Consider the following 22332-nt stretch of genomic DNA (forward strand, 5'->3'; position numbering starts at 1 on the left):
TATCTATCTATCTATCTATCTATCTAATCTATCATCTATCTTCTATTTCTCTATCTCTATGTATTCTTGTTATACATGAGATAACTAGCATGTATATTTGTGACATAGAATATGGAACTATTTGGGAAGAGAAATATGGCTAGATGTCAGAGTAAGTAAGAAGCAGATAGGGTCAAGAAAGTTCATTAATACTGTCAAAGTACATGATATATTTGAAGGAAAATGACAGTATGAAATTCCGTAGTTTGTGTAATGAATATCAACTCATGAAATATGCTAATAGGTCAGGAAAAGATTTATACTGAAGTCAACTTATCTTTGATACATTTACTAAATTATTGGTGACAATATTTCAGCAGTAGCTCATTCCTTAAAAAGCAAAGCATAATGTAGATTAGTTTATCTCAAAGACTGCCTCTCCTTCAGTGATATATGATTGCTGCATTTTATGAAAGGAAAAATCTATCCAAAGTGTCACTCTAGCAAAAATGTGTGTATTAAACCAGGCAACTATTTTTCAAGCTATAAAATGTTATTTTTTAAAATAAGTTATTCATCATTTACCCAAAACAAAGTGACATGTAGATATGTGAGTTGAGCAGCATTTTACTGTTTACTTTGAGGTAGATAATGCGGATCACCAAGAGTTTCAGTCACTGAAGTTCTAAAGAGTATAAAAGCAAACTTCTCTGACCTCTTTGTTAAAATGATGATATAATTATTAACTAGTTCATGTTTGTTTTGAAGGCCACTGATTAAGGTTGACATTGAACAATGGTACACAGATACCACTGACCTTCAATATTCTGCAATAACTGTTTTCGATTCTTGCCAATTAGAACTTTTCTAGGAGTCAATGTAGTTCATGAAACCCCATTTACTCAAATGACTTCTATTAAATTATCTGATATTGTCTCCATAGTCAATTGTGCCGAGCCTGTTTTCCTTCTGTAGTGATGGAGAAGAGAATGCTCAGACTTTTTCCTTAAGAAGCTGTGGTAACTCCACACAGAATAACTATGACACTAAGAAAATCTCATTGCATTTTAAGTTCCTCTGTCTATGACAGTTCTATTTGCCTTTTCACCACCAGAAAAAAAGTTATCTGGTCTTTCAATGATTGTGTTGTACAAAGGTGACAGATATACAGCTTTCTCTAGTTAAGAATTTATATGTTTACTCATTCAAAATACATTGAGTACATATATGAAATTCTCAGAAAATTAAGGAAAATATCATTAAAAATAAACAAAAATCTTGTTTCAAAGAGGGGCAATGATGTATGGGTGATATTAGGCAGTTTTGTTAGATATATTGATTATCATGTATATTAACGACTTGTAAGGTCTACATTATGGGGAACATATGGCCAAATATTTAATATAAAGAAGAAACATTCTAAATATGCAATTAAACCTGGTCATCATTGTGGATACATGTATTTATAGCTCTTGGGAGAAAACAGGAGAAGAATGTAAGGTTGAGAGCAGCCTGGGTGAGACTACAGTGACATTTTGTTTAAAAAGTTCCATAGTTTATAGAATCTACAAAATGACCATAAATTCATAAATTCCCACTGGTCCCCAATTAAGGTATGCAATTTTGAAGAATTCTCTTACATCTCTTCCTTAACTTTAGTATTTTTCAAGAACAGCTGCATACTGAAGATATCATTTTCCTTTTTCTTTATTAGCAATATTTGTACACCAACTAGTAATATTAAGCTAGAAACTCTAATGTACACCCAGCAAAGGAAAGAGACAAACAATCTCTTCTTATCTCTTTCATCAGGACAAAATCTACTTGGAAGAGAGATTAAGTACTGCCCATTTGATTAGTCAATGATGCCTCAGGTTGGTACCTGTTGATTCTTCAGATTACACTATAAAAAGGGTTTGCTGCAAGGTCAAAATCATGTCAGTTAGAAGAGAAGGCTCTGATGGATCTAACTGTAGCCCTGGTGATTGGCCTCTCCTGTCTGCTTCTCCTCTCTCTCTGGAGACAGAATTCTGGGAGAGGGAAACTCCCTCCTGGCCCTACACCTCTTCCAATTATTGGAAATTTCCTACAGATAGATGTGAAGGACATACGCCAATCCTTAACCAATGTAAGTGTGCTTTCTGTTCTTCCAGTACTTTGTAAAGGGAAATAAATAACTCTTCTTCAAAATTAAAACCTAGTAATGGAGATGATATTGTAAAAAATCATCATGAGCAATAGTGTCATGGAAATTAATTTGCAATTTCTGGACTTAGCTACTGACTTTGTGAAACATGATGAACAGTTATGCTGAATTATTTGATGTGATGCTTCACTCTAACGTATGTATCAAATACCTGGACTATTGCATGGCACATTGCAGACTATCCGTAGTCATGATAACCATAATGTAATATAGATTTCAGAAATATTTGAAGCTGAGTTTGCCTAAATGAAAACATGAAGATGGAATGATAACATCAGTAATGCAGAGGTTAATAGCATGAAGGATAGGCTGAGTTTTTATTGCTAGGATTCGCATTTTCTTTCTTATTTCCAGTTGTCAAAAGTCTACGGCCCTGTGTTCACACTCTATCTGGGCACACAGCCCACTGTGGTGTTGCATGGCTATGAAGCAGTGAAGGAAGCTCTGATTGATCATGGGGAGGAATTTTCTGCAAGAGGAAGGTTCCCAGTGGTTGAGAAAGTTAATAAAGGCTTTGGTAAGTGTGTATGTTCAGGTGTGTATGCTGGGCAGTGTACAGAGTGAGGCAGTATATGGAAAAAGAGGTTTTTCCAGATTTGCTCCTTAGGCACATGTTGGTGCCTGTCAAATCCCCCTTTTGTTCTTGGAATATAATTTCTAGGGTCTATCACTATTTCTTTAGGAATTAGCTTGAGCAATGGAAGCAGATGGAAAGAGATACGGCGTTTCACACTCATGACCCTGAGGAACTTGGGGATGGGGAAAAGGAACATTGAGGACCGTGTTCAAGAGGAAGCCCAGTGCCTTGTGGAGGAACTGAGGAAAACCAATGGTAAAAGAGCTTTGTAATTTAACTTTTTGCATATTTTTATTGAATTGTTGTGTATTTCATATACAACATCTTAATCATCTTTATACCACCTTATTCATCAGCACCCTCCCACAACCACTCCATTGGATTTCATGAATTCTGTCATTTATATTTAGGTATATTGAATCAAGTTAGTGTCCCCAGATGTACCACAGTGCTAGTTCATCCACTGCTGTCTAATTAACTTATCCAGAGTCACTCTCTTAAAGATCAGCTATTCCTTGCCCAGCAGTAATCAACTGCCCAATAGTTATTTCGCTAAGACTGGTGCCTGCTGCCCATTTCCACAGTTCTATGCTGCATTTTGTCTGCTTGAGTTTGTGTGGATCTTGTGCACGTGGTCACCTTTTCTGTAAGTTCATATGAGCAAGGCCCAGGTGCCTGTAAGATTCTGCTTCCATATAGACATGTGTCTCCTCCACTGACTCTTAAAATCTTTCCACTCCTTCTACAATGGTCCCTGAGCTTTGGGTGGGTAAAGTTTAATATAGGAGTCCTGTCCAAGGACCCACACTCTGCAGGCTCTTATTTTCTATGCTTTGGCCATTTGTTTCCTTTTTTGTTTACAACCTTCTGTTGCATGAAAGCTTCATTGATGAGCGTTGAGAGATACATTAGTGTTCTCTCTACCCCTTGTTCCACTATGTTCTCTGAGTCTTAGGTGTAGAGTTTGCATTGCAGATGTGTCACTTAGGCTTGGGCAAGCTCTGTGTATGACCAGTTGTGGAACTCTGCAACAAGGGCTGGAAGTATAGCTTAACCGTTACAGGCTCAGGCTAACAACAAAATGACCTCTTTTTATATTATCATTATTATTGCTTTAATCCCTAGATGTGTCATTTAGGGTTGGGCATTTCACAGACACTAAATCGCCGCATGTGACCAGTTGTGGAGCTCTGTTATAGTCTCTGTCTGGTGCAAAAGAACCGTCTTTGATGAGTGGTGGCTGGCATACTTGTCTGCAAATATAAAGATCTCTACTTAACACATAGTAAGAATTACATTTGTCTAGGAATGTGAAAGCCTTTAAAGTTGGGGTTGGACCACCCATTAATGTTCTCACTTAGCAGCTTCTGCAATGGTTGCCAAAACTATGAGAGCTAGCCTTCAGCGAGTTGGCTTCCAGGTCAGTTCAAGCTCCATTGCTCCAAGACCTGTGTCCAATGTATGTCTTGTCTTTAGCAGTAGGGTCTTACCTACAAGGTCCAATAAAGGCTTGACGGTAGCCTGTGTATTTTGAGATAATTTAAATTTTACATCCTCTCTTATTATATTCAAATCTTTTTTCCTTTTATTAAATCAGAAATCATGAATGTAAATTTCCTATTAATTTTCTTATGAATTAGGAAGCTATGCATTCACCTTAGCACAAATTGTACTTACTGCTTATCATGTCACTGGAGACTAACTGCTACTGATAATGGTGGCTTTGACATGATCTACACTTACAGGACCAAAAATCAGATGATGTGCATTCTCGTTCTATTGAACTACATTAGCCTTCCCAGCTTCACTGACGTGTCTGAGGTTTCCTCTAGGCACATGTTTACAGCTCTTAGTAACCATGGCACAATGTATGTTTTTTATTCCTTAGCTGAGTGCAGCATACATACATTTTCAACAATTATTTCTCTCTCTCTCCCTCTCTCTCTCTCTCTTTCTCTCTCATCTCTCACGATACCAATATTTATCATCATTTCTTCTTACACAGCTCTTGGTGGTTTGATTATATGTTTCACTAAAACATGTGACAGCGGAAGTCTGTATGATGCCCAAACAGAAACTAATGAAATAATTCATTTCACTAAATGTGAACTATTTTCATTAATACTTTGTTCTATTCCTAAGTGTATTCTTGTTCTGTGTTGTTTAGTTTTCCCTATCAAGTTTACAGGTGTTGTGTTGGAACATGAATGAATTTTATTTGCTATCATTGTGAATTGTACTCATCTAGTAAGTGCCTGACATGAAAGAATCAGATTCCTTGCTTGAATTTTAAATGAATATGTTTTCATATTTCTTTTCTTCTGAATACAATAATGAAAAGATCAAAAATAAGATATTACCTGTGAATGGAATGAAAGAAATATCCCAAAGAGTTACCACTTGCCTTCTTTGCTAAAATACCATAGTATTGGAATTTTATGTTTTACAAGCCTGGCATAGTATTGTTATCTCTCCCTTCCCCACTTTTTGAATTGGCACATGATTCTTTTGGACACAGAGCTTCCAGGTCTTCTCTATTTGCTCCATTTCTGCCTCAGCTCTATAAAGTTTACCTGCATTGCAGACAGAATTAATTCTGATTGTGCACTAGGAATTTTATAAAAATATTTATTTATAAAAAAACCCCTTTTTTCTTCCTGAACAGAAGAAAGCTAGGCTTAAAAGAGTATATCCAATATAAATATGTGATATGATATTATTTAACTAGTGAAATTGAGGGTTAGAGGTAAATGTGGTTGTGGATTCCATGAATTCTTAGTGTTTGGCTGTTTGGGATATTTGCACATATGACACTGTTTAAAGCTTTACATGCACATTTACTTGTTAACCAGAAAAAAAGGATTTCTATATAAACTTAAAGGTTTTTAAAAATAGTTTCTAACTCTTCAGGCTCACCCTGTGATCCTACCTACATCCTGGGTTGTGCTCCTTGCAATGTGATCTGCTCCATTATTTTCCAGAAGCGCTTTGATTATAATGATCAGGAATTTCTTAACTTGATGGAAAAATTAAATGAAACTATGAAGATTCTGAGTTCCCCGTGGATACAGGTGAAACCAAGATTCTTTCTTCCTCAGGACACACTTAGGGACTTCTCATGAGGTCAAATTCTACACAGTTGAAGTAATGAGGTGGATGGACACCACAGTAGAATATAGAATACATAGAATATCATGGAAAAAATATCAGAAAAAGAAGTTTAAATTCTTTTCTGTACAAAAAGGAAATCAGAAGGGCAAATGCCTTATTGACTGAAATCTATTAGCTCCCGATCCATTGGCTTTCCTATTGTCTTCCACAGACTTGATTATGAAATAATTTATTACCTTTTAGATGAAAGGCCAGTCCCTCATAGGATATTCTTATACTACACACAAGTTCATGTACTGTCAACAATTAAGCCTGTATTCATCATATTACTTGACAGAAATATTGTAGTTTAGGAAAATGGGAAAGACTATCTGGGGCGATGGAACCCTCCAGGATGTAATGAGTAGTTTTGATTCCCCTCGTTATCCTTTGTTCTCCTCTTTCTTTCCATTATATCTGCTGTCTTTTCAAAATCTTTTTATTAATTCTTTGAGAATTATACAGTATTTTGATCATATTTTCACCCAATATCTCAAGTTAACTCCTCCCATATCCACTCACAACTCATTTCTAACTTTGTTTTCTCTTTTTAAAATTATTTAATAATCCATTCATTCCACCAGCTTCTGCTGTCTCTGGGACCATTGCAGAAGGGGAGGGGTTGTGATTTTAAGAGTCAGAAGTTGAGGAAGGCCAGAACAAAATGGCACTTGCTGTACTCATCACAATAACTATGGTTACCTGCATGAAATTTGCATGTGATCAAGCCAATCAACATTCTAGAATGCAGTGGGAAGGGATTCATGATCCCCTTCCCCTACCTGAGGAGCTATGGACAGTTGATAGCTTCAGTGGGACAGAGAAATAGTTTTCTTTAAGGATATGGTTCCTGGTTGGTTGACAGCACTGCAGTGGATGGTCCAACACCCAGAAGTATATGCATAGGATGAATTGGCCTCAGTGGGTTGTTAAATGGTTTCATGTTTTTGATGCTTCCCTTTAGAAAGTAGTTGAGAATGCAAAAGGTAAAAATGACAAACTGAAGGATGGTTTGTGGACTATAAACACTTTCACAATATTTACTGTGAAGAATTGGTATCTTCTGATCTCTGCATAAATAATGATTGTGTGATCACAGAGAAGTTGCTAATGGCTGAGCTTTGCAATTGATATTAAGGTATCCTTGAGCCACACCCATGTCTAGATACTGCCTCCGTGGCAGATACTGGTTCATAGGAATAAAGTTTCTAGGTGTTAACTTTCTGCTATAAATCAGGTTACCAACTATCTTAATTTCTGTCATCTACAAAATAAAAATAACAGTAATTTATATCATGTGATATGACAAACTAATAGGGAAGAACAGATATAATCAGATAATGAGTTGACACAAATGTGCTAAAATGTCTCATGAATGTGGAAAATTGATTATGAATTATGACAATTTCTTCCTCAACTCTATTTACTAAAACAGAGATTTACTATATATGTAAATAAAAATTTTATCATGTTGGACATCTTTTTTCATTCATATCAAGAGATATAAATCCAAATCAGTCTTGCTATATGCTATAAATAAACATGCACTTATTCATTATATTTTTCCTCATTTAATAATTAATGGGTCTTTTGCCCTGTAGGTCTGTAATAACTTCCCTGCTCTCATTGACTATTGTCCAGGAAGTCATAACAGAGTAATAAAAAATATGGCTTATGTTCAAAGTTATCTTATGGAGAAAATAAAAGAACATCAAAAATCACTGGATGCTACAAATCCTCGAGACTTTATCGATTATTATCTAATTAAAGGAAAGCAGGTAAAGTGTTAATATAAACTAATTTAAGTAGTTCATCATTTACTGAATAATTATTTATTTACCAGATATGTTTAAATGGGCTGACCAGTAACATTTCTAAACTTTTATGTAATTTTTATGTGTGAAAATGTAAGGTAGACCCTAGAAATCATAAAGTCAATTTATAATTAGAGCCTTATTCTTGAATCTATTTTAAAAATCAAATTGAGGAGAAAAATATTACAAAGGACAGGTAATATGGAAACAGTTTCCAATCAGGTCATAAATTACAGCATACCATGTCATAATTTGAAAACTGACTTCCTCCTTGCACACATTGTGTCACAGAATGGAAAAAGGAAAGGTCATAGGTGGAATCCCTGATGTCCTCTAGATGAAAATAGATCTGGACATATTGTCATTTATTGGTAAGAGAGGGAATTTTTAAAAAGTGTTTTTATTGATACTTTGAGAATTTCATATAATGTATTTTGATCACATTCACCCCATTCCTGCCTCTTACAGCTCCCATATTCAAACATACCTGTCACCTCTCCCCAAAATTCATGCTCTCCCCCTCTTTTAACACTTCATTGAGTCCAGTTGTGTTCCTCATATATTCACGTGTGTGAGGAAAAATATCAGAACATGGTAGGCATTCTAGGGGCTACACTTTTAAAGAAAATGGACTCTCTATCCCCCAGAAACCATAGATCTGCATTGGGGGGATGGTCATGAAACACTTCCCACTTCTTGCTAGAATGTGGACTGGCACTCGTGAAGGTCTTGATCAGGCAACTACAACTGCTATGAGTTCAACTGCTATGAGAGCAGTGGGTGGTCTTGTCATATCTACTCTAGGCTTTTTGGATGCAGGTGAATTTTAGGATGTGCCTATCAATTTCTGGAAGGAGGCCATTGTGGATTTGTGTAGAGATTGAATTTAAATCATTTCAGGGGGTGGTGTCATATAAAAAATAGAGATTAAATTCATACAAAATGCCAGTATCCATGTTATACATACAATGTGGTGACAGCACGTTCACAAAACACTATAGGCACCAGCTCTCTCTAGTATGAAAGCATTCCATTGCTTTACAAAACCATAACACAGCTATTAAACACTCAATCACCCTTCTTGCATTCTATCATTAATAGCTTTTCAATAGTAAACACACAATTACATGTCTACAAGAGCTCTTATTTTAAAAATAGCTTTGTAATTTGCCACATACATTTATTAACCCCAACCCAGTGAGTGTGAAATGGTATGTCAGGGCAGTTTGACTGCATCTCCTTAAGGCATAATGGTCATGGACATCTTTTCATGTGCAGTTTCATATTTGTGTTTCTTATTCAGAGACTTTTTGTTCATCTTTTTCCCATGTCTAAATTTAATTGTTTTCCTTTCTTGTTGTGGAGATATAGGAAATTTTTATGCATCTAGTCATACAAATGTCCAGATATATGACATGAAAATATAATTAGCCATTCTGTAAGTCGAAATAATCACATTTTAAACAATGTGTTTGAATGCACAAACAATTTGGATTTTTGATGAAATCTGGCTCACTTACTCTTATTTGGATGCTTTGGACTCAAATCTGTGGGTCCAAATAGTAAGGAATGGAGGCTTACCCCTATTTAAGCCTTCCAATCTTTCCTTTTCTTGTAGTTATTCTGTTGTTCCATCCTTAAATGCTAAAGGATCTTCCATTGATGGGATGGTTTGGGAACTGATGTAAAATTCTTACCCACTGATGTTTAAGCAGCCTCTGGTTATCAAAGCTCTTTGGGGTTTGATGTTGATCTATGTGCCAGCAGAATGCTGCTCTGTAACAAGTTTTGAAGTTTGGGAGTTTACCCCTTCTTCCCCTGTGCCACTTGAATCAGAGGATTTGCTTTCTTACTCAAATTTTAATAGATATGGAGCTAATTATTAAGATTACTTTGTGGAATATTATTGTTACCCTGCCAGCATTATTTTTTTCTTATCCTTAGGCATGAGGTGGTTTTCCATTTATTTAGATATTCTTTGTTTCTTAGCACCATTAATTGTTTTAATTATATATATCTTCACATATTTGGCATGAACCACGATCTTTTCCCCTTTGCCACTGTTGCAAATGTTATTGTTTCCTTGTTTTCATTTCAGGATTCTTTTTCTGCTGTGCACAGTCAGAATCAAATGTAATTTTTTATTATGAAATTTTGCTGTTATCATTTATTAGCTTTGGTTAAGTTTTCCTCTTAATGATATGGTATTTTCTATATATTGCACCATTTTGTCTTAAAATAAATGTCATCTTATTTTGTGCTCTTTAATTTGAATTTATTTTTCTTTTACATAATTATTCAGGTCAATAATTCTAGTATTGTGGAAAATAGCATAAAAGTGTATATTCTTAGGTTTTAGTTTTCCCCTTACAATGGAGATTAAATAACCTGAAACTGGAGTTACAGGCAAACTGCCTGTCATGGGTGCTAGGAATTGCATTTGGGGCCTCTGGAAGAGCCACAAGGTCTCTTAACTACTGTGCCAGTCTCCAGTCAGGCAGAGATGTTTCAGTAAGAGATGATGTAATAAGGTATGGTTCAATTTATCTGTTTTTGGACCTAAAGATCATGCATTGTACACATTCAGGTGAAGAAAACAACATTAACACAATTTTTTAGACAAGCAAAAATAATCGGGAGTAAAAAGTTAAATTGAGACAATCTTAGTTTCTCCTCATAGTACACTTCCCAGGTTCTGTGCTGGCAACAAAAGAAAGCGTAGTCTCGCAGAGTCGTTGTTGTTAGATTTGCTCATAAACAATTTGTCAGATATGTACATTAAATATTTCTTAGGAAAACCACAGTCAACCTTCAGAATTTACACTTGAAAATTTGTCCATCACTGTGAATGATTTGTTTGGCGCTGGGACAGAAACAACAAGCACAACACTGCGGTACGCTCTCCTGCTCCTGCTGAAGCACCCACACGTCACAGGTGAGGACACATGGTGAGCTAGAGCATTGCTTAAAGATGCTTGAAAGATGCTGTTATTGTCCCGTATTGTGTTATTCTTTGAAGGGTCTCGGTATTTTACCTTCTGTGCCACTAGCTGTGATGAGGAGAATGAGTGAAAGATAGGAAGAGACCATGGTTTTTGGAAAAGCAACCAAATGTGGGCCCTGTGTCCAGGTTCTATGGTCCTGACCCTGTTGTTGCATGTTCATTTATTCCCCAAATGCAGGTTTTAGCAGCAAGTAAGTTCTTGCAGTTGCCTTTCCTCATTCTGATAAATGTAATTCTGTGATTGAGAAAAGAATACTCATGTCACTGAAACTATAGAAAAAAAGAAACCACTAGATTCTACTGAATCTGCCTGAGATAATAATCACTGAGAATTATTTTAAAGACTTAGGTTCTTCCGAAGGTATTTCCATTGACACAGAAGGCATAGAGAGAAGAGTTTTATCATTTCAGAAGTCCATTTCCTTAAAAATTGTTTTGAACACTGATTTTTTTTTAACTGTGCCAATAGGGTTTTCTTTGGAAATTAAAATTATTTTAGAAATTGACTTTAAAATACATACAGTTGTTCAACATAAATAAACGTACTTTGTATCCTGTGTGCAATATACACTAAATGACAATTACATACATATGAATCAAAATGAGTACTTTTAGGGTAGAGAAGGAAAACAACATTAAACAGACAAGAAAATTTCATGCAATTTCTGATACATAATAGTATGTTGAAGAGTGAGGAAAAATGAGGCAGGGATGAAGATATGGTAACCTTAATGTTAGGTAAATATCCGTGAAGTAAGTAAAACAAGCTGTGAACCTACAGCCTCCATAAAGATTCCTGTTTGGAAATAAGAGGAGTCTAAAAGAGAGCAAATTTGTGAACAGGATGCTGGTCTTGGTGTTCCCTACCCACAACAATATACCAGGTGACTGAATTTCCCCCATAGGAAAACACAAACTTTCTCCCAAACATAACCCAGTCTACAAATTACTGTACTGGGGTCCTTGAGTTATTTGCAGGAAAAGAGAAAATTATGCATAAGGTTGAAAGGGAAGGATTGGCTGTGTTCCAGTCCCTGAAGTCAGAACTCTTTCTCCATCTTGTTTTGAACATCAGCATTCAGATTTATCTTCCAGTTAGGAACGTACTGTAAATATCACTGTATTTTACCACCTTAATAGAAATTTCTAGGGTTGGAGAGATGACTCAGCAATTAAGAGCACCAGTTGCTCTTGCAGAGAACCCAGGTTTGAATTCCAGCACCCACATGGTGGCTAACAACTATCCATAACTTTAGTTCTGGTGTATACAAAGCCCACTTCTGACCACAGGGGGCAGAAGCACTACACGGATGCACTTACATACATGCAGGCAATATACTCATACACATAAAATAAAAATAATAAATAAAATATTTTAAAAAAGCAACTAAAATAATGGAACGGAATAATACCAACCCAAGAAACAGTGTCACGGAATTTGAGAATGTCAGGATAGAATTAAAGCATCAGCTTCTTCAAAGAAATCCCTGAATCATACATCAATAATTCATATTGACATAGCACCACAGTTCTCAAGAGAACCCGATATTTTATGAAGAAAGCATAGTGATAGACCTCCATGTTTGCCATGGATTTACAACCTATTTTCTCTTTTTTCATGAAATATGTGAGTATATTTTCTATCCAGTTGTCTGAAGCAGAGTCACAGGAAGTCACATTCTCCAGGAATCTGTGTATCCAATAAGGGAGAGTGAGGAATGAGTGTGCTCTCAATTCTGTATTTCCCAGGAGGATGCTGCAGACTTGAACAAAGAATGAAGCCCGGACGCTGTGATCTGTAGTCTGATGCTCTTATTAACTGAACATTTATCCACAGGATCTTGAAGCATTTATTAGGATATGTAGAATTTTAACTCAAAAATGGAAAATTGCAAACTGAAATACCAAAAAATGTATAAATAATGGGAAATGACCATATTTTTCATTATAAGGAATAATATTTATGTAACTACAATTATTCTCATAATAAATATTGGCATAACCAAGTATTGTAATACTACGTGCTCCAGAATGAGGAGAAGTGTGTGTGTGTGTGTGTATGTGCATGCTTGGTATCTATTTGTAGGTAATTTTTATATGGGATATAATATAACTGAAATGTTCATTTCCCATACCAGAAAGTCAATACATGCAACATACAAGTGTGTATCTAAGAAGCAGTCACTTTTTACGAGTATGATTGTATTTCAGTAGTAGCTACTTGGGTAGATCATTATTTCAAACTGCATACGCACAAAGCACACTTATGTACATATGTACATGTATTAGAATGTAATAAAAAGTGTTGTATCTGTTTAAAAATTGAACATCTCCTTTTTCATGCCCTTTACCAATGACTATATGTTGATTATATTGTCTTATTATTGGAAATATTTAAATATGTCCAAAATTACTCGCTAATTTGATTGATAAATAACGAGCACATGTTGACATATGACAACAGGTATTTTGTAGGATAGTGGTACGAATATATTTCACATCAATTCTGCATATCTGGGTTTACTCCTGGACATAAAGTATGTGTTTCTAAAACTCCAGGGTCATCTTCATCATACCCTGTGTGGCCCTGCAGTATTGTATCAAATATGCCACTTTTTTCCTTTTCCACCATTTTTCACTGTTTCTAACCAGCTAAAGTGCAGGAGGAGATTGACCGTGTGGTTGGCAGACACCGGAGCCCTTGCATGCAGGACAGGAGCAGCATGCCCTACACAGATGCCATGGTTCACGAGGTCCAGAGATACATTGACCTCATCCCCACCAACCTGCCTCATGCAGTAACTTCTGACATTAAATTCAGGAACTATCTCATCCCCAAGGTAAGCTGGTTTCCTCTCTGCTGCACTTCTGTGCTCTTAATGTTCCCACATTCACAGTGAAGTTCCAACACTCTATGAGTGAAAGACAATAGAAATGTAAAATGCAAATATATTATTTTGGGTACTTAGTGGGCATGCAATTTCATGTTTGGAAGTACAACTCTAACAGGCATGGTATGTTTTTTTCTGAATCTTTCAAATTTGTTCTGCCTTCTAAATATTGTTTTGGCAAAGCTTAGGTTTTGATATTTCAGGTGAACGTTTCAACTTCAATTTCATTAAATAGGTTTTTTGAAATTTTTATCATAGTGAGAAAAAAATCTGGAAATAATTCGCTCATATCCAGAATTTTTCAATACCTCAATAACATATGATTATTAATTTATTTTAATTAAATTTTCTTTGTAATAGTTTCTTTTACATGAGGTAACTTGTGAATATTCTCCAGAATCATAAGTACTTTTTATCCTTTTTATTATTTAATTTTTGTGAACCATATGAGTATAGTCTTTGCACCTTTCCATCCCTTATAGTCCCCCCTCCAGCTACTCCCAATTCCCCCACCATTCCTTCTAAATTTCCTGACCCTTTTCTATAGCCCTTTCTTTTTTAAACTTTTAAAAAACTGTATTGAGAATTTCATACATGTTGATGTTTTGATCAAATCCATGCCCACTTCCTCCCTTCCAACATTCCCCCCTCTGAAGAGGTAACCCTAAAATCTTTTAAGGATTAGATATAAGCTCCCAAATACTTTTGATATTTTTGGCCTTTGGAACAGAGCATGTTGTTAACAGGCCCAAGGACATTTTGACTTTTAGCCAAGAAACTGGCTACTTTTCTTTGGGGTTTAGCCAAGAAACTGGTTACATTTCTTTGGGGTCTTTTTACCCTAACTGCCTAGCCAATTCCTACCTCTTATTCTTATCACGCCATCCTCTGAAGGACTTACCCAAGTTGCCAATAGGGAATAGGGATGTAGACCTCTCTGGCTTCTTCCATGCTGAACAGAGATGCAGGATGAAGCAATTGAAGTACTCCTTCCAGTGGGTCTATCCACCCAAATTGCATAATTCTTGTCTCTAAGGGGAAAAGAAAGTCCTTAAATCATGAATAGTCCATGGTGCCCTTGTGTGCCTGTGTTTAGGACTGCTCACTTGGAGTTAGATAACCTCTCAGTCAGCCCGTCCCTGCAGAAAATTGATTCCCTCTCCCTCAGCATCCATGGATTGCATACAGATCTTTGTCCAGAGGCAGGACCCTTTGAAATTTCCCCATCCAAATTGGTATGTCAAGTGGTTTTATTATTAAGTGAAGATCTTGTTAGACTACCAAACTATGAATCTTTCATTGGTGTAGCTTCCCTTTTGTGTCTAGAATGGTTTAAGTAGCAGTAAGTGCTTTGTCACTCTGGCTTTTATGTTCTTTATGCTCTTTCTTCTACAGTGTTCCCTGAGCCTTAGATCTAGAGGTTGATTCACAGATGTGTTGTAAGTCAAATTCACTGCTGGGAGGTACACGTGGCATCCAATCTCCTCCTCCCACTCTGGAAAAATGAGAACTATTTTGATTAGCATCTTGATAGTACTTTAAAGCATATACATTTTTTTGCAGATATTTATTCATTTTTAGTTTTTGAATATCATATATGAGTGTAGTCTTTACATTATTTTCATCCCTCCCAGTCCTCCTCCAACTTCTTCCATGCCCCTGACTCTCTGTCAATTTCTTATCCTGTTCTTAGCATGAGGTCTTTAGGTAAAAGAATGAAAAGACTTTATGTAATGAAATGGTAAAATGACTGAAGAATGAGATAGGAGTGATCTACCTCTCCAAAAGCCTCCAAAAGATTTAGAGGCCTGCTTGAGTGAGGGTTTCATCTGCTGAGCTCATACTTGGCCATCCCTCTGCTTGTGACTCATTGTTTGACTGGTCTCTTTTGTCTAGTGAACCTCAATATTCCATTCTTTTCCTTCATGAAAGAGCCTGATGCAGAAATAAGTACCACTGCATGCCTGATTCTACCCTATTACAAATCATATAAGTGATTCTGTTACCAGACTGGAGCCATGCATCTCAGTAGAGATAGTAAGTCAAGACAAGAGCCAAAATTCTGGAGAGATGGTTCAGCAGTTAAGAGCACTGGCCGCTCTTGCAAAGTACCCGGGTTTGGTTGCCAGCGCTCGTATGGCAGCTAACAACCATCCATAGCTCCAGTTACAAGGGATCTGATTACCTCTTCTGACCTCCATGGGCATTGCAGAACACCAGTGCCCTTATATACACATAGACAATATACTCATAGACATAAAATAAAAATAGTAAGTAAAATATTTTTAAAAAGACAAGAACATATAAACTGAGCTGGAAAGAAGTCTCAGGGTTAAGAGCACTAGCTGCTCTTCCAGAGGACTTGAGCTCAGTGCCCACCATCACGTGGCGACTCATAGCTATATGCAACCAGTTTCAGGGAATCTGATGCCCTCTTCTGGCCTCCATGGCATGATATGAACATGGTACACTTATATACATGCAGGTAAAACACTCAAACATATAAAATATAAATAAATAAATCTTTTAAAAAAGCCAGTAAACTTTAAAATTGTCCTAGTGGATGATATATTAGAGCATCTAGGCTATGAGGACTGTGTTGCCACCTCTGGGCTCTGTCACAGCTGCAGGCTATGTGCAGACAAACGAGGATGGTTATGTCCAATGCTCATTGTGTCTGAAATTTAAATTTAATTTAATATCCAAATGTCAAAATATTTTTAATTTTAAAATTTTAGTCATATTTATTTTCAATCATGAGTGCTGTATTTACAAAATTCCCACCCTACCCTGTACCTTCTTGAACTCCATTCATTCCCCCACACTCACACTCAATTAGATGACTTCTTAAATTATTATTGTTACATATACATACATTCATGCATACATATGTAAAGGCACACACACATATACATATATGTATATATTTGTAATCTATTTAGTTCATCTACTAGTGCCTTATGTATAGATATTTAGGGATGACTATTTGGGAATGGATACCATATCAGAAAGCTTGTCCTTGGAGAAAATTAATTCTCCCTCCCTTCCCAGCCATTGTTTTGGTTAAGTTGATATGCTAAACAGGTGAAAAATTTGCCAAAGTTTATAGAACACATTTTTTCTCCATTAGAAATTTTGTAATGCTATGAGGTCAGTTTTTGTACTAATAGAATAGAATTTTCCAGAACCACCTCTCAGTCATTTTCATGTAGCCCTCAGAATTTTGTTGGTTTAGCTGTAACCCTAAGATCATGACCACGACAATGTAATCTTTATCACTTTTATTTATTGTCCAGTTCTTCATCCTTTCCCTTTCCATTGGTCCCCTTCCTCCTCCTGAATAGTTCCCCTCCTGCTTTTGTATCATTTATATATTGTATATTTGTGTATTATACAGTGTATTTAGATAGATTCCATAGCTGAGATCGCAGCACTATTATGACCACATGACTGTTGCCCTGCACCTATTTTCTCATAATATTAATGTAGATAAATAGTTCTACATGTGAGAGAAAATGTCCCAGTTTGATTGATAAGCCATACGAGTTATGTGAAAACAGACCTGATGAACTAGAATGTCAGATGGTAACATAAACATATATCCAATCTTGAAGTAAAGGAGAGCACTCAAAAGTTTTAACTTAAGTACTCACATAAAATGTCACTGGAAGGCACTTTTCCCAGGTCACTTCTACTCTCGGTTAACAAACCCCCAACTGCTTGTTACCTGATTTGTCTGCTGGAAATGTCACTGCTCTTCTTTGGACTTAGTTTCTCTAACATGGAGCACAAGATTGAACTTTTTGATTTTCCTTATGCTTCTAGTTCTGTGATTTCTTTCTTTAAACTTTCATATGATAAAAATGCATTGATTAAAAATATTTTATTTATTATTTTTTGTTTTGTCTTTTTGAAGAAGGGTCTCCCTGTAGCCCCAGCTGTCCTAGCACTCACTATGTTGACCAGGCTGGCCTTGAACTCGTAGAGATCTGTCTGCCTCTGCCTCCCGAGTGCTGGGATTAAAGGCGTGTGCCACCATGCCCCGCTATTTATTATTTTTTATTTTATGAGTGTATTGTCTACATGTGTGTAAGTGCACTTGTGTCATACAACACCTGTGGAGGTCAGAAGAGGGTATTGAATCCCCCAAAACCGGAGTTACAGACAGTTGTTAGCTGCTATGTGGGTGCTAGGTATTGAACCCATGTCTTCTGCAAGAACAGCCAGTGCTCTTATCCACTGAACAATCTCTCCAGTTCCTATATTGATTCTTTTCTTATTTTTAATATTTTTATTAAGTTTTGCATGCATTTCATATAATACATCTTAATCAAATTTAGACCCTCTCCCCTCCCTGTCCCCCATTGTCCCCACTCAGATTTCAGGTGTTCTGTCATATATGTTAAGTCCTACCTAGACAAGCATTTCTATCTGAATATTCCTCAGTGCAAATTCATCTGCTGGGGTCTAGTCAGCATACAATGTAATTTGATCATATTCAGGCCCCTCCCAATCTCTTCTCCTATCCATTCCCACCTCCTTACAACCCTTAGCTTCATGTCCTTTATTATTTTTAAGGCCTACAAAGTCTAATTGCTAATCTCCAAATGCTCTTGGGTGTGGGTCCATCTTCTGATGCCTGGTCAACCTACACAACATTATATCATTTATGAAAACTGACTCTATCTGTCTCTCCCAGTAGCTATCAATTGCCAATTGTTTCTTAGCTTGGGATGGGCCTTCTCACCTACCTCCCCCAATACATGCTGGATTTTTGTCTGACTTGGGCTTACACAGCACTGGTGAATGCTGTCACAACCACTGTGGATTCATATGAACAACTGCCTTGCTGTGTCTCAACAACACTGTCTCCTTATATTCATGCACCACCTCTGGCTCTTTCAGTCTTTTCTCCCACTTCTTTGCCATGATCTCTCAACCTTGGGAGAAGAGGATGTGATAGGTGTCCCATTTAGGTCAGAGTACTCCACGGTCCCTTATTTCCTTTGTAACTTGGTTTCACTCTGTTTCTGTTGTTTCCAGGGAACAACTGTGTTAACGTCTCTGTCATCTATACTGAAGGACAGCAAGGAGTTCTCCGACCCAGAGACATTTGACCCTGCCCACTTTCTAGATGAGAAAGGAAACTTTAAGAAAAGTGACTACTTTATGCCTTTTTCTACAGGTAAAAGGAACCCATTTTCATGGGTCAAAGTGGAAATGAGGATCAGTTGGAACTCATACTGTGAGTTCCATGTGCTGATGTATGAAGTGAAACACCACTCTTAGTTCCCACTTCCTTGTTAGTGAGACACCCTCACCATCAGGCTTGAAAAGTGAGGCTTTAGTTTGTTCACACATTTCACTGAAGTTGAGAGACCTAGAGGATAGAAAATTTGTTCTTTCTTTAGATACATCATGGACCAACCAATGACGTATTCCTAGAAAGTAAACTTCATTTAGTCTTTCCTCACTCATTTTGAAAATGAAGAGATCTCACAATTTGGCTTTATGTCTTTTTGCTGAATCATTCATCCCCTGGATCAGCTATGCAGATACAAGTGCCCTCTAAGCAGAAAAGTCCCAAAAGTCTCCAACCCACTCAGGGAAACAGATAAGCAAACAATTCATGCTAATGCAGTTGCCAGTTCAGTGAGAGAGGACCATCCCTAGCTGTGCAAGAAGACTATGGGCAAAAATCACTACAGTTTTCTCTCATACCTCATATATTAAGGACTAAATGGAGCGACATACTAATAAATGACTTTAAAACTACCTCAGGGACCGAATTGGTGGCTCAGCAGTTAAGAACAATGGCTGTTCTTGAAGAAGACACGGGTTCAAATCCCAGCATCCATATGGTTTCTAACAAGCATCCATCAGGGATATGACTCCCACTTCTGTCCTCTGAGGGCACACTCCTCAGAGGGCACAAGTAAGAGAGAATAATAATAAGAAAAAGGAAATTATTATTAAAAAGTCCATGAAACTTGAACTGCCGAAACAACACATTTTCCCTCAGTTCAGAATGTCAGAAAGTTTCAGATTGTCATGTGATGATGGCCATATTGCAGATGTATAGCACACCCTGCAGTGTTCACAGGGCTCTCTGTCTGTTCTACCATATTTAGATTACATGTTCTGAACATTGTATCTCCTTCCCTGCAGTGCGTGTGCTGCCTCAGGATACGAAACTTCTTTCCGTAGTTTTTATATTGTAATAGTGAACACTTGCTCTCCTTTCCTTGGTCTCTTTGGTACTCTGATCACAGGTGTATGCAAACATACATGGATAAGAAGTACATATATATATATATGTATATATATATCTTTAAGATTGTATGTTAGATCAGAAATAAATTTATCCTGCCTTTGTCAGTTTAACAAATTTTCCTTGCATCCATCTATTTTTAGCATCCATGTAATAATTCCTTGACTTTCATGTTCCAATGTTCCAGTTATGAGCACAAAGCTTCTCATACACACACTTATGAAAAAGTTACATTTACCATCTTTGGTTTTTTTTTTTTTTTCAGGAAAAAGAATGTGTGCAGGAGAGGGCCTGGCCCGCATGGAGCTCTTTCTATTCCTGACCACCATTCTACAGAACTTTAAACTGAAATCTCTCATTCACCCAAAGGACATCGATATAACTCCAGTATACAGTGGGTTTGCTTCCCTGCCACCCACTTACCAGCTCTGCTTCATTCCTGTGTGAAGATCAGTCTGCCTGGCTCCTGCTGGGCTGTCTTCTGCCATCTCCTCAGGCCACCATCCACCTCCTTCAATTTCAGGGACACTGTACCCTTCTTTACCTCTCTTTTCTTACCATTCTCCCAAGTTACAGGGAACACCATCCTCTGTTTTACAGTTTCTTTAGTTAGTGCACATATGTATCTAGAATTCCCTATTCTCTGTGATACTGTTACCTTCCCTTGCTCTAATACATATCTGATCCCAGTATTAATATGACTTCGCTACAAAACAAATAAATTATTATTATATAATAATTCATGGTCATTTTCTTCTGCATATGTTCAATAATAAATATTTTTGATTACTTACAATTTTTGCTTACGTGCTTGCTTACAATTCAGGTAAGAAATGCAAGAAAAGAGAGATTATGCTGGTTCACATGCTGAGAATCATAGAGCATGCAAAGAGGGAGTTCTGGGGAGATGGCCCAGTCAAAGTGCTTGCCACGCAATCCTGAGGACATAAATTTGATCTCTAGACCATCTAAAAGGCCAGAAATGATATTGTGTGGTTGTTAAATGAATTCTGAGGAGGTTGAAACTGGAGGATCCCTGGGACTGTCTGGACACCCTGTCTAATCTCAGGTCACAGTGAGATACCCTACCTTGAGAAAAGGCTTTTAGTTTCTGAAGACTAAGATTTGGGTTGGCCTCTGGCCTTCACATGTGTATGCAAAGGCTGTACACGCGCCTTCACAAATACATGTACCTGATCATCTACACAAACCTAAAAACAACCCCACTCAAACACACACTAAAGAAAGAGACTGGAAAAATGAGGACAGTTAAAAAAAATCTTTTGACTGGGCATCACCTTAAGTCACATGAAGTGCTCTTTCTTTCTTTTGGTTAACTGGGCTAACAGTCTGTCAATCTTGTTTATTTTTTCAAAGAATCATCTCTTGGATTCATTGATTCTTTGGATTGTTTTCTTTGTTTCTCTTTCATTAATTTCTGCTCTGATTTTTGTTATTTCTTCTTGTCTGCTGGGTTTGGGTTTCATTTGTTGTTGCTTTTCAAGTGTCTTGAGTTGCAATGTTAAGTCATTTATTTGTGATCTTTCTGATTTTTTAATGTAGGCACTTAGAGCTAAAACTTCCCTCTAAGGACTACTTTCAACATGTCCCAGAGGATTGGTTGTGTTGTATTGTTATTTTCATTTAGTTCTAGGAATACTTTTATTTATTTCTTAATTTCTCCTTTGAGCTGTTTATCATTCAGGAGTGTACTGTTTAATCTCCATGCTTTCATGTCATTACTAAGATTTCTTCAGGTGTTGATTTTAAGCTTTATTGCATTGTGGTCTGATAGAATTTATAGAATTCTTACAATCTTTTTGCATTTGTTGAGGTTTGTTTTGTGCCCCAGTCTATGGGCGATTTTGGAGAAGGTTCCTTGGGATGCTAAGTAGAAAGTATATATTCAGTAGATGTCTGTTAGGCCAATTTGGTGTATGGTATTATTTAATTTAGATAACTCTCTGTTAATTCTCTCTCCTCTTGACCTATCTAATGGAGACAATGGAGTATTGAAGTCCACTACTATTAATGAGTTGAGATTAATCTGGGTCTTAAAGTCCTGTAGTATTGTTTTTATGAAGTTGGGTGCACCGGAGTTTGGTGAATATATGTTCATGAATGTAAAATCTTCTTGGTCAATTGTTCCTTTGATCAGAATGAAGTGACCCTCTTTATTTCTTCTGATGAGTTTTAGCTTGAAGTCTATTTTATCAGATATTAGAATTGCAATGCCTACTTTTTTCTCAGTATCATTCGCTTGGTATATATATTTTTTCCAATCCTCTCCCATTAAGGTAGTGTCTGTCCTTGAAACTGAGATGAGCATCTTACAGACAACAAAAAGATGGGTTTTGTTTCTTATTCCATTCAACTAGTCTGTGTCTTTTGATTGGGAAATTCAGTCCATTTACATTTAACGTTATTAAGTAAAGATGTG

At 36.7% G+C, this 22332-nt stretch overlaps 1 protein-coding gene across 2 annotated transcripts; it reads left to right on the forward strand.

Annotated features, from left to right (window-relative positions):
- Positions 1–1916: 1916 nt before the first annotated feature.
- LOC103732440 (cytochrome P450 2C26-like) lies at positions 1917–20631 on the forward strand. Of its 2 annotated transcripts, none has more exons than XM_029562482.1 (9): positions 1917–2107; positions 2540–2702; positions 2868–3017; positions 5658–5833; positions 7514–7690; positions 10520–10661; positions 13383–13570; positions 18665–18806; positions 20158–20631. In XM_029562482.1, the coding sequence occupies exons 1-9, from the start codon at positions 1940–1942 to the stop codon at positions 20337–20339; spliced, it is 1488 nt and encodes a 495-aa protein (XP_029418342.1). In that variant the 5' UTR covers positions 1917–1939; the 3' UTR covers positions 20340–20631. The 2 variants fall into 2 exon arrangements, with proteins under 2 accessions (XP_029418342.1, XP_008829233.1); XM_008831011.2 differs by having other exon boundaries at positions 5673–5833.
- Positions 20632–22332: the final 1701 nt, after the last annotated feature.

The sequence above is a fragment of the Nannospalax galili genome, unplaced genomic scaffold, assembly GCF_000622305.1.
Source record: "Nannospalax galili isolate Female #2095 unplaced genomic scaffold, S.galili_v1.0 scaffold1415, whole genome shotgun sequence".
In the NCBI taxonomy this organism is placed as follows: domain Eukaryota; kingdom Metazoa; phylum Chordata; class Mammalia; order Rodentia; family Spalacidae; genus Nannospalax; species Nannospalax galili.